The sequence below is a fragment of the Homarus americanus genome, unplaced genomic scaffold, assembly GCF_018991925.1.
Source record: "Homarus americanus isolate GMGI-L3 unplaced genomic scaffold, GMGI_Hamer_2.0 scaffold25467, whole genome shotgun sequence".
In the NCBI taxonomy this organism is placed as follows: Eukaryota; Metazoa; Arthropoda; class Malacostraca; order Decapoda; family Nephropidae; genus Homarus; species Homarus americanus.
Window position 1 is genome coordinate 4,190,848 of NW_024732867.1, and position 18,247 is coordinate 4,209,094.

Genomic DNA, 18,247 nt, shown 5'->3' on the forward strand with positions numbered 1-18,247 from the left:
TAGCAACATTCAAGATCCAAATATTAGCCCAAGTGGCTATTCCATAATTTGAATTACAACGAGTAGCAGAAACGAATTACTCTCGAGAGAGAGAGAGACCGGTGTGGGTCACCCTGGGCGAAGGTGATCTCTGGGACTAGAGGGCGTGAGGTTATATATAGCCAGGACCAACTTTCAACCTCACTCCGGCAACGCCCTCTGTAATTCATAATGCTGATGGTGACCTTGGTCACCTTGTTACATTTTATAAATGAATCTTGTACACTAGTATAAAGGCACAAGATTTGTATGTCTGGTATCCTGTGTCTATCCCTCCTGTAACTAAAGTGACAAAATAATTGAAAACATGCTGAGCTTTGCTGAGCCTTTCTTTAAGTTTAGCGTTCATAGAATTTCCCCAAATATCTCATGGAGGCACTCAATAAATGGTTAAATAATAAATAAATAAATAAACCTTAAGAATTTGTAATTACCAGAAAGTATTGTGCAGTAGCCTGTGGTCAGACACTCGTTTACTGATGTGTATTGGTCCACTTTAATTAAAGTCCTGGATGTGTATAAACTTTGGCGTGCAAGCGTATTAAATGGCAGCTGCAGGTGTCGTTTAAACTGAAAAAACACTTCAGTAAAGGTTAAGCGATGAGCCCTGCTGACTGCCCCGTGAAACATCAGCAAACACTTATGGAAACAAGGAATGCTTTTCCAGTTAACAAGAGAAAGGTCCCCAGTCGATTTTTTACTGAAAATACGCAACACGGATAATTTCGTGGAAGCTCGGCAAGTTTCAACGAGCTAGAATTTTATGACATATTCTGACAAAACTGATGTATATAAAAATATTTTTTTTCACATTCACTCGCAAAATAAATACAGCGAGGAAAATTTTTAAAGCAAAATATAAATAAACACTGTACAAGGAAGTTGCTTTCCCAAAAAGGTGCATTCATAACATACGAGTACTTTGTAAGTTGTCTATGTAATTATGTTTAAAATTCGCAATTTGATGAAATTGTCTGTACAAATTCCGAAATGACATTTCATTTTTTTTTGCAGATGAGGATAATACTGTACTGAATGACTGTGACAAACTGTCACTCCTAACCAAGGAATATCCAATAACCAAAGAAGACGGTATGTTTTACTTGATTACGACCCTGCATGCTGTTATGCCGAAGCATAATTTCGTATTATAATCTTGTAAACTGGGTGTTTTGGTTGTTTTCTGTCCCATGCAGCAGTTATTTGTGGCAAATTTAATGACATTTACGTGTATATATTGATGATATTGATGTATTAATTATATAGGAATATTCTAGAATGTATTGCATAATTTTTTCTAATTTACCTCTTATTGTAAGCCTAGATTATTCTAGAATTCTCGAGGCGTGTCTCGAGCCGACCTCCCGCGTCTGGATATCACTAGAATGTTGCAGGCGTCTGACGAACCGTATATAAGCTGGCGTGGGCTGCCTAAGGGCAGTTAGGATCGCACTTTAAACTAGCTTAGCTTATCTAACATCCCTTGCCCCTGGAGGACTGAGGGACGTCTGTCACTGGTTAAGCCACAAACCAGCCTCCACAAGGTGGAAAGCCCACCTGCTATCATTCTCCTTCTGTACTTCCCACTTCTTAACTATACCTTGCCCTAAAACTCCTTGTTCACCTCAGAGCCATGGCTCTCTTATCTCGGTGTTCTGACTGAGGGGCAGTTAGTTGCTCATCTCAGTTCCTAGTGTAAAGACTAATGTCTAGTTACTAAGTAGAACAACTGAAGACAATAAATGTTGTGCAAGTATTGTGGAACTGTTGTGATCAATATAAAGTGAGAAGGCTAAGGAATTGTACACTGGCAGTGTGATAACTATATATTCGAAGTGTGGAGTCAAACTGTGAAGCCATCACCCTGTTACAGTGTTGTGAAAAATTACTGTTTATTAAAGAAGACTACAGTGCACAAGTGTGTTTCTGTGACCTGGTGGAAATCTACCTGCCTGTTGTTTGTCTGTACACTGATACCGATCGTCGGGGAATTACCGGAGACTGGCGGGACAGCCAGTGGTAATTCGACAACTCTTGTGAGATATCAACTGCTCTGTACACACGACCCTAGCCGCTGGTAACCAGTGATGGTAGCTGGGTAAGCGGTGAAAGGAGGGTCGTAATAATACGATGCCTTTCCTAATCTTCCGAGTCTTCCCTTACTGGCCACTGATCTGGGAACGCATAAGCCACGTGGGTCTAAGTGACCTATCAAAGATCGGTTTTTACGATCTAGGAGTGTACAGTACAGTTATATCAAAGATCACATATGTACACTCCACAGATGTACCATGAAACTCGCTCCAAAAGGTATCTTTACATACAATTAACACAGCGACTCGTGTTCTCTCGGTAAGGTCGTCAAATTCCTTTGTCTATTGTGTCATATTGTCTCACAAAAAATCCCAAAGATACTTTTTGGAACGAGTAACAACTCTGGTGAAAACGAGAAATTTTGACCGAATTTTGCCCTCCTGTAGCGAAGATGCAAAACTCTGATAGAGTCATCCCAGGTGACATCAAGGATAAAATACTGTTTAAAGTCCTTGAGTGGCATCGCCTGCAAATGCAGTATCTCCTATAATTTGGTCTACCATCTTACAATTTGTTATCGAAAAAGCCGTGAATAATTCATCCAAACCCAATTTTACAACTCCAGCCATGTTTACAAAATTCAAGCAAAGTATTCGGCTGTGGGGACCAAATCAGACATGGGGACGAAGCCATTAGATTACAGCGGTTTCCAATACGGGGGACTTAGAGACCTTCCATATCAAGATAGATTAAAGAAACTAAACTTGCATTCCCTAGAAAGACGAAGAGTGCGGGGAGATATGATAGTAGTATTTAAGTGGGTGAAAGGAATCAATAAAGAAGATATACAGTAGATAAAGTTCTTATAATATCCGAGCAGGATAGGACTCGTAGCAACGGATTTAAGTTGGATGAGTTTAGGTTTAGGAGGGAGATAGGAAGGAAATGGTTCATAAACATGGTGGTGGACGAGTGGAACAAGCTTAGCAACTTTGTAGTAAGTGCTGGAACGCTGGAAAGTTTTAAAAGGAGGCTAGATAGATTCATGGATAATAGAAAGTGGTAGTAACTCTCGACAGGAGCTGCCATGCACAGGCCAACCGGCCTATTGCAGACTCCTTATTTTCTTATGTTCTTATAAAGGGGTCGCATAGAGGTCATGGGGTCGATTGGTTCACCTGGGTCTTGCAGCGGTTACATGTGATTTTTTCTTTCTCTTTAGGCAAGGTGTCAAGGACTAAAGGACAAGGCCTCTTAACTCTACTTACCGAGTCTTTTGCACTCGAAATGTCAGAATTACAGGCTGACAACGAGGCAAGGGTGAATTTTGACGTCTATGATGACATAGTAAAGTTTGGAAGTATTTTATCAGAGTCACCTGTAAAAAATCGAGCTATCAACGTTCTGGTATAAAAATGATTACCGTAACCGTATATCATCAAACTTCTACTTAGAAAATTGTGCTATGTTGCTTAACCTCATATACCCCAAGATAAAGAAAATTAATCAAACGATGACGTACACATGACATATATAATACGACCCAGTTGCAGTGTACATTGTTTAACCACATAATTATACCCCTAGTTTACATAAAATTGATTAAATGACAGTAAACACATGTTACATACGAAATATGACAGTTGTAGCTGGGAAAACTATGTTATGTTGCTTAACCACGTAATTATATCCCGAAGTATAAAACACTAAATGATGATTATAATCTTGACAGTTGTAACTTGTTTCTGCCAGTGTTTACTTTTACACTTCTCAATTATGTAATATATTTTCTTTGTTTGTCTTTGCAATTAAATACGTGGGAAAATATGTCCGTATTTACTCTACGAATCTTTATATTTATCGTAATGATTCGGGGTCGTACTGGATAGGCGGCAGCACTAGATGGGGTCGCACTGGAAAATGCTTGAGAATCCCTGGATTAGAATGTTATGAAGCCGAAGCCAGACATGAAAAAGCATGAAGCAAAAGCTAGACATAAAAAAGTCATGAAGCCGAAGCTACATATTAAAAAGGTCGTGAAGCCGAAGCTTGACAAAGTCATGAAGCCGAAACCGAAGCTAGACACATTAAGTCATGAAGCCAAAGCTGAACCCAAGGCTTCGCGAAACCTTAGCACCATTACTTATACATTACACTGCATTACCTTATAATAGTTAAGGTGAATGTGTATGGTATTCTAAGTTACAGCAAGGCTTTGAGAAAGGCTGATTTTATTTTAAGCTCCCTATAGGATGAAAATAGTTACTTCTAGTATTAATTTATTTTAGCTAAATTTATTTTACCCACAATACATAAACATATCAATTTACAATCACAAACCACAGTTTAGCAGCCGTTTGGCATCTTTGATTTATTTCGACTTTTAGATCAGGTCCTTGTGAGAAAACGCCTTATGTCACTAAACTAGCAGAATCGACCCAGAGGAATGTGAGCTCAGTATTGCTGGATATGACTCATTTACGAACCTTTCTCAAGAAACTTGCAAGAGGGGTGTGGTTATCTATGCTAGGCAAGACCTTGGAGCCAGCCAGGCGAGGGTACAGGGAGAGGAGGTTTTTGAAGAGTCCAAGTGGTGTAAAATTAAATTAAAGGGAGGGGACTTACTTATCGTCGGGTGTATCTACAGATCCCCAAACTGTGGCCCACTAAATCAATGGAACTTACGAGCCTTAATAGACAACGTGGCGATGCTCAACCCTAGCCAACTCCTCATCATGCGGGACTTTAACTATGGCGACATCCACTATAGAAACGAGTTCACCCCAAATGACTTGAATAACCCTGCTACTTTTTTTGTAGAAACTCTGAGAGATAATTTTTAGTTCCAACATGTTAGAGACCCAACACATTACAGAGGGGAGCAAACACCCAAGCCACTTGACCTCATCATAGCAAACGAGGAGGGTATGGTGGCCAAACTGGAACACCTTACCCCAGTTAGCACCAGTCACCATATAGTGTTGTCATTCAGATTTAACTGTTACCTAGTTCAGGATAAGGCCAGGCTAAGTTTGCAAATACTACAAGGGAAATTACAACGGGATGAGGGAAGAAATGAGAGGTATCAACTGGCCTGACTCATTAAGGCACAAGAACGCAGACACTACGCTGAATATCATAACTAGTAAAGTGACCCATTTGATCGATAAATATATACCAAAGACCAAACACAGTGCCTCTAGGAATACGAGGGGATCCCTACACATGAACCATATGGCGGTCGACAAAGTTAAGAAGAAAACCCAGAAAGTCAAGACGTGGGTTGGGTCAAACGATAAGCAGGATAGGAGGATGTATGTAAGAGCCAGAAACCAAGCAAAGATAGAGAGTAAAACGGCTGAAAATGAGTTCCAGAGGCTGGTTGCAAGTGAGGTCAAGTCAAACACAAAGGCGTTTTACCGCTATGCAAAGTCGAAATTAAAAACGCGAGTAAGAGTATCAGACCTGAGGCTTAAAGAGGGTAGTTACGCACATTCTGACCAGTATAAAGCTGAGGCATTGAACAGCTTCTTTTCGTCGGTGTTCACAAGAGAGGATGCAATTAACCTTCCTGCGTTTGGGGACAGACGGTTCGACACAGCACTGACCCACATTGTGTTCACAGAAGAGGTTATTAGAAATAAACTGTCCAGGCTAAAAGTCCATAAGAGTCCCGGCCCTGACATGGTGCATCCTAGAGTGCTAAGAGAGTTGTGCAACGAGCTTGTCGAGCCCCTGAAGATCCTGTTTTCTAAATGCCTGGATGAACAAAAGGTCCCCATAGAATGGAAAGTGGCTTATGTGAGTCCTATCTTCAAGAAGGGGGATCGTCACTCCACGAACAACTATAGACCGGTGAGCCTGACCAGCATAATATGTAAAGTACTTGAGAGTATTATCAGAGATGCCACAATGGCACATCTACTACGAAACAACCTTGTAAAGGATTGCCAACATGGCTTTATGCCGGGGAGCTCCTGCTTAACGCAATTGCTCAAGGTATTGGATATTTGGACCCATATTCTGAAACGGGGTGGTAATATCGACAATATTTACATAGATTTTGCCAAGGCTTTCGACAGTGTACCCCACGAAAGGCTGAAAATCAAACTGGAAGGGTACGGAATTCGGGGAAATGTCCTAGTATGGATAGAAGACTTTCTACATGACCGCAAGCAGTGTGTGGTGATTAATGGCACGAAATCATCATACGTACCCGTCACAAGCAGGGTACCACAGGGCAGTGTATTGGGCCCGCTGTTGCTTGTTTGTTTCATAAATGACATGCCTGACGTTGTACACTCCTCCATACAAATGTTTGCCGATGACGCCAAGTTATTTCGGGAAATTAAGAACCAAGTGGACTGTGAAGAACTGCAGAAGGACCTCTGTGAGCTCCAAGAATGGTCGAAGAAATGGCTGCTGAGATTCAATGTCACGAAGTGTAAGATGATGCACCTGGGGCATACCAACGGTAAGGAGGCATATCATATGTCCCAACCGGAAGAAGAAACTGCACTATTTGAAACTGAATGTGAGAAGGACCTAGGTGTGTATGTTGACAATGAGCAGAAGTTCTCGGGCCATTGCGAGAAGAATGTAAATCAGGCAAATAAATTATTGGGTCTTATAAGAAGGTCATTCATATATCTAGACAGTCCGTCCGTCGTAACGATCTTCAAGAGCAGGGGTCACCAAACTACGGCCCGCGGGCCGGATCCCAAGTCCTTCCCCGGCTCGTGGTAGCTCAAAACTACGCTCTGACGTTACCAGAGCTTCCGTTCTGGCTTGCAAGTATTGAACAGAATGATTATGCGGCCCGCGCTCGTCATTCTTTCAGTTATCCGGCCCACTGTGAAAAAAGTTCGGTGACCCCTGTTCAAGAGTGAAGTGCTTCCCCATGTGGAGTACTGTCACCCTGTCTGGTCCCCGTGATATGCTAGGGACTGTCAGTTGGTTGAAAATGTTCAAAGGAGGGCCACCGGACTGGTGCCTGCACTTCGGCACCTCAGTTACCCTGAGAGATTGGAGCGCCTGAACTTGCCTAGCTTATACTACAGACGGGCAAGGGGTGACCTAATTGAGGTGCATAAGCATCTCAAGGGGCACTACTCAGTCGAGTGTCCTTACTCGGAGCTGGCGGACGCTCGCCCCACAAGGGGTCACAGCTCAAGATTGAAGAAGCCGCAAGTCCAGAAAACTGTGAGGGCAAACTTTTTCGGAGAGAGAGTTGTGAACTCTTGGAACAATCTACCAGAAAGTGTTGTGACGGCACCAAGTGTGAGCTCTTTCAAGACAAGACTTGACCAACGCTGGAGCGGGTTCAGGTACATTCAGGAGCCGGTGCATGCCCAGTACTTGCCAACAGTGCGTAACAGAGACGTGACCGATCGCCCAAGTGGCTAACGAGCCGATCTTTTGGTGAAGAGGATAAAAGAAAAGGAAAAGTAATCAGAAACGTGACCGATCGCCCAAGCGGCTAACGAACAGATCAGTGGTGAAGAGGATAAAAGTAAGTTATGCATGTCTAAACATGTTACATGAACGCTGAGCTTGCCCCTCCCTTTTTTGTCTACATCAAAAAGTCTCGTTACATATTGAATGACCCTTGTAGTTAGCTATCTTTCTATAAAAGCAAAATTAACATAAAGGCAACACTTGACATCCTACCTTCGCCCAGTATGGCTACAAACAGCTTCCTGTAGTTTTCACCCACATTTTTCCTCCAGAATCCTAGAGGCGAGAATGTGTAACCTCATCAGCGTAAAGCGAGCTCCTAAGCTCGAGCAGGATGACCCTTCGCCTGTGCATGAATCCTTGGCATGAGCGTGGGCAGTAAGAGGAGCAGACGACACTGTCGTCGACACACTTGAAGATAAAGCTTGGCTGCGGTGGAGACGTCGACGGTGGCGATCGCTCACAGATAACAGACGCAAAAGGTGTTTCACCATCGGATATTCACTCTCGTAAAACTGACAGCCTAAGATCACCTCTACCACATCAATTCTTAAATTAATCACTAATATCAACTTTTTCTGGCAAAGTGTTTTTGTATTTGCAATGTGCTGAAAATCTAAAGAAAATGCTTTTGATTACTGTACATAATATACAAAACCAAAATAAAACTAATATCAATCACTAATCAAGTATTCAACCGGAAACATTCCAACTTTTTCCGGCCATGTTTTGCATAGAATAATAACAGATTCGATAGATTTTATGGAGGGCAGCTGCTTATTCGTCTGTCGGGTGTTTAATTCACAAGACGCACGAAGACGTCCACCGACTAATATTAGAGTGCGTATCAGACCGCTGGAGGGCCGTAGCTGCTAACAATGAGTAATGTGTTTTTTCAAGTAAAAAAAATTTTTACAAGACATTAAAAGCAATATTCACTTAATTCTGACGCATAAGTACCAATAAAAAATGTCGGCTGAGAGAGAGGACCCGTACCTCCGTTCACTGCGGTTGCACTCGAAGACTGAGAAGTCGGAAGCTGACTCAGCGAAGTGTTGCCAGCTGAGAGCTGACTCCTGTAAGTCTAGGCCGGGGAGCATCGCTTGCCATTGCGTCATACACAAGAGAGTGGTATGTGGCATTAATGTAAGTACATCATGCTCCAAATTAAATTTCAAGAAGTTCCTAGCTTCCCTTGAAAAGTTTCACGCTGAGCATTGTGAACTGTGATATACCTGTATATGTATTGAAACGTACCTACAATGACCGCCACTAGTAGTATGAAACATGCGGGAGAGCATACATGACAGCGTTCACGTACCAGAGGTCTGGCAGCGTAATAACCCAAAATAGAATGTAACCTCTCATCCTCAATTACGGGATAAATTTATCTTGGGATTTTTCATATAGGCCAGTAACTTCGTCAGAGCACTTGATATTGTTTTTGTACAAAGAATATATGGCTTATAATTATGAATTATTAAAAAAAACAATCTGGGGTCTATGCCCGCACCCCACGGGGTATTGTGTCACAAGCTTGGTCCACGTAATTGAGTTTCGTCACCCCTCATAAAAGCTGCGCCTGCTGGCAGTGACAGATGATGTTCAAATGCTCGTAAACGTGTTCATATATTCTGGATTAAGTCTTTTAGGCCTAAATATGCAGGAGGCAAAGGGGCCAGTCACCGCCAGTGAGCGAGTTGTTTAACCAGGTCCGAATAATTACCCAAATGTAGCCGCAATGAAGTCAAATAATGGTCCTACATGAATAAATCGGACTGCTAATCACTTCTCGACTAGTATTTGGTGTCACAAAGTCACAAAAAATTGGAAAATTTAATTTAATCTGAGTTAATAGATCGCGTGCATGTACCGAGGGAGCGACTAATTACCCAAATGAACCCGAATGTACCCAAATGTAGCCGCAATGAAGTCAAATGATGGTCCTACAAGAATAAATAGGACTGCCAATCACTTCTCGACTAGTATTTGGTGTCAGGAAGTCACAAAAAATTGGTAAACTTAATTTAATCTGAGTTAATAGATCGAGAGCATGTACCTAACCTAACCTAACCTAACTCAACTCAGATTAAATTAAGTTTACCATTTTTTGTGACTTTATGACACCAAATACTAATCGGACACCAAATACTAATCGAGAGGTGATTCACAGCCCGATTTACGCTTGTAGGACCATCATTTGACTTCATTGTGACTACATTTGGGTACATTTGGGTAATTAGTCGGATCGGTTTATTTAACCTGTGTTCCGTCAACAGTACACGTCCTCCCGTTTGAAGCACACGAGTGAATAAAAACAAATCGATATAATTTAACTATATTGTACATGTGACTCATCATATATCATAATTACTTTGTTTATTTTTTAAGAACAAAGTGTTTGAACGCATGATGTTATGATATAAAATTAAAGATTATACTATTCTGAGAATGCTGCTTTCATCAGTGAATTTCCTGACTGCACCATCCGGCTAGTATAAGATGATCATGCCACAAACCTAAAGAGAGAGTAATTTATAGCAGAGAAGGTTGGGTAATTAGTGATGATTACCGATACATTCTTACTTTGTTATAATGAGCAGAGAATGCTGACGCCAGCACAACTCGCCTACGTATCCAGCGAATCCTTTTATATTAACACTGAAAATTTCGACCAGGAATTTCTAAGGAACTGATAAGATGGGGTTCATCAGACCCAGATCGCTTCTGGATAAGACGATAGTGAGGCCCACGAGAGGTAACGTGGGTAGCAAAATCTTCCTAAAAACTGAATAATTCTGTTCTCAAAACCCAGGAAACAGATCTTATGTCATCAGTCTCGCTGTAATGCTACTAAACTTAAACTGTGTAACATGCCTCCATGAGAACCATTATTTGTTTGGTCACTGTACACTCGTTTTTCAACTAACCTTCACAAGCAACATCAAACAACAGAGTAAACTTTATAAAAGTTGAACATTAGTAACACTTTCAGCTATTCTCAGATAATCCACACCACACAAGTCACAAGGCTTATTGGCCAGTCATTCTTTAACACTTCTTATGGAGTTTATGATGTTTTTGTTCACCCAGTGGCTTAACAAAATACAGTTTGTCTTTATTCATACCAAAATATTCACGTGAGCTTAGATGGAAGGTTGGAAATATCACATTAAAGATAAGAGAGTGAGCCTTGTTTGTATGATAACTGGCAGGCTTTCAACAGGTGTGTGTAATGATTCCAAGGAAACAATCATATTTTTCCTGTTTTACTTGAATTTCATTGTTAAAATTATTTATCAGGAAAAATGGTACCTTACTTTCGTAAAGTCATTTTCTCTAAGAGTGGAAGGGATTAAGGGTCGAATGACCGTTTCTAAGAACTCGAAAATATCTCAAAAATCTTTAACTCATAATAAACTATTGCAAAACAGCTAAAGTATGTTGCATTTAGACCTTCAGAAGTCACTCATGAAAACGAAAAAAAAATCAGCCCAAATTCATTGTATTAAGATTAAGTTTATAAATTACTGTAATGACATTTTTAGAAGCACGATTTTTTTTCCTTCTGCCTTGACACCTCAAGTTAGGAACTGCTTAAGCAACAGCAGCTGCAAATGCTGCATGAACCCGATATTTCAATTGGTTTGTTGTGGACAATATCTTCCAAAGCGAAATGAAGCAAAAATTTAAGAATACATTGCGTGGTTTTGTTAAGTTGATATTCTATTGTATATTACGTGTTCGTTAAGGAGTTTGTATATACTGCACATTTGTTATGAAAATAATGATCATTTTCAAATTATTTTGAAAGGGGCATTGAAATTGTCAGCGAACATGAGGAAAAAAGTGGCTGTAGCACAGGAAGTGGGCGCCTCCAACTGGCTAACAACATTACCGATAAGAGCAAAGGACTTCAGCCTTAACAAACAATAATTTACAGATGCCATTGTTCTAAGGTATGGTTGGCCAGTGGAAGGTATGCCCACCCAATGCATGTGTGGCATGAAGCATGGCGAAGTAAGGGATCTCACAGCGAATATATTGAAGAAAATTTGCCACGTCACGATGTAACCGACCCTCCTCCCACTGGAGGGTGAACCGTGAGAATCTCCATCACAGGACTTCCAACACATCCAACGAAGCCTGTGTGGACGTCAGTGCTCAAGGACTCTGGATGCGGGGACACGAGCTTTCTTTGACAAGGATTTTCAACCCCATGGCAGCATGTTACCATAACCTGTCTCTCGAGACTGCACACACGAGGAACGAGAACAAGAATAGGGCGTAGCATAGAGAATTCAGAACGTGGATCAAGGCAGCTTCACTTCTCTGGTGTTCACAACATCTGGTGGGATGGGACCAATTGCAAGATCCACAAGACTGGCCGAAGTGTTACCTGAACTAAAACAGCATCCCAGAAGCTGTGTTGTAGCCTGGTTGAGATGTCGACTGTCCTCTCTACTTAGGTCTGCATTGCTCTGCCTGAGGGAAGATCATCGGCCCCTAAAACAGCAACAGTTGCAGACATTGACTATGAGGCGACAGCACTAGCGTAGCTAGGGGGGGGGGGGCGGTCCGCCCCGGGCGGCACTTTTGGGGGGCGGCACTTTTGGGTCTGCTCATCACCCATATCTGCAGCTACTGGAGACGTTAATCCTTCCCTTTGTATCGGCGGCAAGTTAATCCTTGTCGTGTCTGACCTAACACCTGACCCACATCATCACGGCCACGTCATGAGCTACGTACACCCTTGCTATGCGCCCCCCCCGCCACACACACAACCTGTAACCTGTTGAGGATTAAGGAAACAACTTCAAACAAGTACGCCAGTGAGCTCATGTGGTGTGGGTCAGGTGTTAGGTCAGACACGACGAGGATTAACTTGCCGCCGATACAAAGGGAAGAATTAACGTCTCCAGTAGCTGCAAAACCATGCAGTCTCGGGTCATATCAGTTCATGTACAGCCGACCAATCCACCAGTTACAAGCAATTCACTTCAGTTCTCCACAAGTCTCCATCGTGACAAGACGAGGGGAGGCTAGACGACTTTTAAGTTCTCTTGTGTTTTCGATCCAGTTATTTACTTCGTTGGAAGACATAATACTATAAGGTAAGAAATATTAAAGTATTGGTTAAAAAATATTGATGTGACTTTTGCTGGGGTACTGAGATTAAATATTAAGATTTTGTTTCACAGCATTGCGATTTTATACTAAGACACTATCCTCACTGGGGTACAGACAAAAGCCCCCCAGACGAAAGCCACCCAGACAAAAGCCCCCTATTTTGATCGGGGTGGCTTTTGTCTGACAACAGTAAGGCAAACTATTTAATATATATATATATATATATATATATATATATATATATATATATATATATATATATAAAAGAGTGAGTCACTGTGCAATATGTATTTTTTGTAGGGTAACGGGGGGGGGGGGCTGCAAACTCAAGGGCCGCCCCGGGCGGCATACACTCTAGCTACGCCACTGGGCGACAGTCACTGAATTCAGCATAGATCTGCGGCTGAACTAGCTAAGCTAGGGTAGTTACTTTTGTTTTAGGATATTTTGATAATAAAATTGTGGTGAAGGTGTGGCTAGAAGGGGAAGCTGGAGAACACGTTTAAAAAAATAGTAGTAAAGAGGAGTTAAATCAGGGCTGTGTGTATAGTGTGTGGGTGTGTGTGTGTGTGTGTAGCACGGAGATTCAAAGAAAACCTTTCTGTAAGTCTGGGGAGAGGAAACAAGACGCGGCAATCATCACGTAGGCTGCCACGCCCTGTCAAGGTAAACCTCTCATTGGTTCAGCTCAAGGTTTTGTCTGCGGCAAGCCCTGTAATTGGCGGGACTCTAAATGAAGGGGTATTTTCTATGGACATGGCTAATATGCGAGGCTTACAATATTAAGTGTTGAAAATGGTAATCGGGTTTCAAATAAGGGAGTGAAAGCCGATTGGTCGGGTGAGAATAACGTAAATGTTATGCTGATCATTGACTGGTGGAAATAACACACCTCAGTTCAAACATGCTAACTGTTGGAATAAAATATTTGTATCGGGGAAACTGTGGGTTAAAGTGATGGTGTTATGAGTGTCTCGCTCGCCAGCCATCGACCCGATAGAAGAGGGAGGTGGTGAGGGGTAGCAATGGCGAGCGGCAAAGGAAGGGAAGAGGTTGGGCAGGGTGTGGTGGAGGTAGATAAGGTGAGCATGAAGATGAGAGAGGGAAGGAAGGAAAACTGAAGAATGGGAAGGATTAGGGAAGTGAAGAAGCAAAGAGAATGAATATGAGGGTGGGAGGGAGAGAGAAAACCTCCCCCAAGTTGCCTCAGAGAAAGTTTTCCCAAATATTCATGACCCGCAGCACCCTATACACATACAACACGGTTATATTATGACCTTTTGCTTGTACGTGAGCAGTGAGATCATTTTACAATGAGGGTTTGCTTTAATACGTGTTCACGTCCCCTGTCCTGGTGACTTATTTCTAGTCTCTATACAGATGACACATAAAATTTAAAGTTAATTTGGTTATGTTCCACTTCTTTTCCCATAACAGTTGTCATTTGTTGTACAATAATGATAAAGCTATAATAATAATATAATGAGTAATAATATTACTATTAGTATAAATATTAATATAATAATTGTAGTATCATTAGCACTTTCATATATATCCCAGTAATGTTCATCATACCGCCCTCATCTGATCGGAATATCCCAAAAGCATCAGATGAGGACGACTCGGAGTGAGACTACAAATGGTTTCTTGACAGAGATACATACACATAATAAGAAAACACATGTTTGGTAAGAGGAGGGAGGAGGAAAACAAAGAGTAAGAGGTGAGGAACGAGATAGTGAAAAATGAAAAAAAGAGGAGAGAAGAGAGTGAATCAACTATAATCCTCAGGTGGCGTTCACGTACGTGTGACGTGTGTATGTGTGAGAGAGAGAGAGAGAGAGAGAGAGGTGGGGGGGGGAAGTGAGGCGACTTTCCATGACCTGCTCTCAGTAGGTCAGTGACCCCACCCACCGCCACCTTATCGTGCTTGCACACTCACCGATACTGCTATCTACCATTTTTAACTCCTTCACTACGGGATGCCACTTTCGATATTTTATTTGGATAACGCCAGACGATTTTATTCATTTCAGAGAAAGCCCCGTCCACAAGTGATTAAGGCCATACAAATTGACCGCGTCAATGTACCTGATAGATCTCTGTAAAGTATCAAAACTCTTATCCATGAACTGAAATATTTTCACACTTACCCATGGACTGAATTATTCCCAACTCTAACCCATGCAGCTGAAATATTCCCCACACGGAGCATCTTCCATTACGAGGACTATTGACAATACAAACCTAACACCAAGACCTAGTAGCTCTACTGAATATAAATTATCTGAGAATAAATGAATTACATTGATTTGCTCACATTCTACTACTGTAGATATTAAATACGATTTGTCGTGTATTATTCATAAACTTCTGATTTTTTACATGGCAATACGTATTAATTTTACATGTTTTGTTTTCTTATTCTTGCCTGAATATATCAATCGTATTACCTGTGTATCGTCAATGTGTTTTGCTCTAATTTCAATATTTAGCTTTATGAAATTAAACAATACAGTTCACCTAAATACATTATCCACACCATGATGCTGTCTGAAGGACATTGCCATATACTGTACTGTAACGTTTGTGTACGTTCTGTACCAAATATCACGGACTGATATTTTGTACTTAAGTGATAACTACCAGTATACTGTATATGATGGACCGATAATCAGGTTAACCTGTTAGCATAGGGGTTGGCAGCAAACAGGCAGTCTTATCCCCATGAACGTGGACTATAAATAACATCTGCTGGTTTACCGCAATCCCTGCTGTACAATCACATATGGGGCTGTACACGGACAAAGCATCACCGTAAAACTAAAATGAAGTTAAGCTATCATTATAATAATCATCATACCAGCAGGTAACTTAAATATATTTCACAAGGTGAAAGAGATGAATCGATAATAGCTGATGATAACGAAGGTCTGAGAGGTAGCGCTGAAGGGAGACACCCTCATCAGTTCTCACGTCTACATTACTCCCTGTAATACCACTAAGGACTTACACAAAAACTCTACTTAAAGCTCTTAAAACTGTAAACATTACATCAAAGTATAAAGTAACAAGAAACTAAACGAACAATAAACATAAACGTCAACGTACACCTAAACTATCGTTCACTCATTTTGAGGTGCTGGAGTTTTGTGAGTTTTATTCGTTAATAACATTACATCATCTCGTTATTTGATGCAGCTGTAATACTGCAATGTTATTTTTAAACAATTACGAAGAGAACACTGGAAATTGAACTATCAGACTTAGTTAATGTGGTGCTTATAAGTACACGGAGTTACTGGCAGCAAATAGTTTAAGTGGCAACTTAAAGCAGCTGCTGTTGCCAACCTAACCTGCCGCCTTCACTGTTCAAATATAAACCGTGCACTTGCACTTTAAACTTCGCTTTACGCTTAGAAACCAGTATATAGGTAACAAATTCTGGTATATAAAAAACACATGAAAAGACAATGTACAAAATTATAGCGTCAAGAAGCAACATTAAAGATTAACGAAAGTTGAATCTAATGAGAAATTTCTTATTTCTTATTCTGTTAAAACAAAAATCGTGAAATTTTTGGCTTCAAGTCCACGTTATTTTTTTTACCTTTATCCTCTCCACCAAAAGATCGGCTCGTTGCCGCTTGGGCGATCGGTCACGTCTCTGATTAATTTTTTTTACCTTTATCCTCTCCACCAAAAGATCGGCTCGTTGCCGCTTGGGCGATCGGTCACGTCTCTGTCACGCACTGTTGGCAAGTACTGGGCATGCACCAGCTCCTGAACGTACCTGAACCTGCTCCTGCGTTGGTCAAGTCTTGTCTTGAAAGAGCTCACACTCGGTGCCGTCACAACACTTTCGGGTATATTGTTCCAAGAGTTTACAACTCTCACTCCGAAAAAGTTTGCCCTCACAGTTATCTGGACTTGCGGCTTCTTCAATCTTGAGCAAAGCCTCTGAAGAAGCATCACCAAGTGCTATCACACAATGAGGTACTCGCTTCCTTGTCCCTGAACGAGATTAAATATGTATGTCAACTTATTTGAGTTTTTTAAAGTAGTTTCTAGGATCTTCCCAGCACCAGTATGGAACAAAATTCTCTCAAACCATTGGCAATTGCCAACGTTGCCCACGTATATTAAACTGAAATTTTGAAGAATTGTAAATTACAAAGTAATTTAGATGTCCATCAGATTTTCACCGTCTCCACTGTAACACGTAATCGTACACAACCAGTGAAATGATATAACCACTACTCTGTATCATATGATAAACCTCTCTCGTTCTTTATTACGCTTCCCGAGTTTAATATTAAACAGATGAGGTTCTAGCTCACTGCAATAGCACGTCACTCACCTGGTTCTATAAAAGGGCGAGAGGCTGCACACGTCTGCTCGTTGACACTGCCGAAGTAGATCTGGCTAGATGCTTGTAAGGGCGAGAGAAGGATAGTTGTCAAGGTCAGGTTGAAGGTGACTTTGAACGTTCCGTCCCGTCCCGAGTGCTCTGGTGGTGCCTGTACGACAGTTTGGTCGGTGCCGCTGCTTGCCCACTGCTGCCAACACTATATGTTATCGTAAAACCTTGACAAATAATGTATTGACATTATACCGTTACTCAACTACTCGAGTATATATGATTGTCTGATTTCAAGTGATAGTCACACTTTGTTTGTTGGGACCACATGAAAATCCACCTCAGATACTACACCTACCCCTCTTACGTCATACCCCGACAAGACTCCAGGCAGGATTTATTATCCCCTTTAATCTCTGAGCTCCCATTACATAAAAACCAGTCTACGTATGTGTACGCTAGTGTATACATACTTTGTATAACCAAATATAAAACAATACAAAAGTAGTGTAACTACCGAGTGCAGCTGATCAATAACGCTGCCTAGTTGCGCAGTAGAGTTTACATCAGCCCAGCTTGCACTATCGTCATTGGTTTGAGCGGGTGGTCCCATGATAACATCCACGTGTACGGGATGTCTAGTTTATCAATCACTTGATTAACAGCATTGGATGCTTTTTGCTCGGCATTTGTTATGTGCTGTGAAGTAAACTGTTGATGAAAACAAGAATAGTCCACTGCCGTTTTTGATGGGAGAAAGAGGGGTGTATTGACCGAGACGTATCTCATGACGAAATGGGGAAATTTTGTGTGAATGAGAATTGGGTATTAATGCATTTCAATATATTAACTCTGTTTAGCCGTGAAAACGTAACTTTCCACACGTGGGAATCATATTTTCCCTTGATTTATTAAGTCGTTTAAAGACGACTGATAGCTCTTCCATACTGTGTGGGAAAAGTTGCTTCTAACTTGAGAACTGTAACTCACGAATGTCTGTATTACACCATTGTGGTTATAATGTCACCCAGCTAAGACCTATTCTTCAAGATGGTTATCTTTAATAGTTGTTTCAGGTAATTTACTAATTTGAAGGGGAAATATCTGTCTTCGTCCACACCACCGAATAAATATAGATACCCTTGATTTTTTTTTTGTGGAGGGGGGGGGGGGGATTCTTGTTCCTACCTGAAAACACGTGTATCCGCTACTCGTCAGACACAGCCA

The 18,247-nt window shown here is 41.3% G+C and overlaps 1 protein-coding gene across 5 annotated transcripts in view; it reads right to left on the reverse strand.

Moving 5' to 3' along the window:
• The window catches only part of LOC121869160 (L-lactate dehydrogenase-like), a 76,058-nt gene extending 58,410 nt beyond the window's left edge, over nucleotides 1-17,648 (reverse strand). For 2 of the 5 annotated variants that reach the window (XM_042370349.1, XM_042370348.1), the window contains exons 1-2: nucleotides 17,538-17,648; nucleotides 17,021-17,228 (exon numbers count right to left, since the gene is read on the reverse strand). In XM_042370349.1, coding sequence (XP_042226283.1) covers nucleotides 17,021-17,228; nucleotides 17,538-17,633 — 304 coding nt within the window. In that variant the 5' untranslated portion in view covers nucleotides 17,634-17,648. Of the gene's footprint in view, nucleotides 1-7,743; nucleotides 8,147-8,490; nucleotides 8,578-17,020; nucleotides 17,229-17,537 lie in introns of those variants that run through there. The other 3 variants (XM_042370351.1, XM_042370350.1, XM_042370352.1) reach the window with 3 other exon arrangements.
• Between the last annotated feature and the right edge of the window lie 599 nt (nucleotides 17,649-18,247).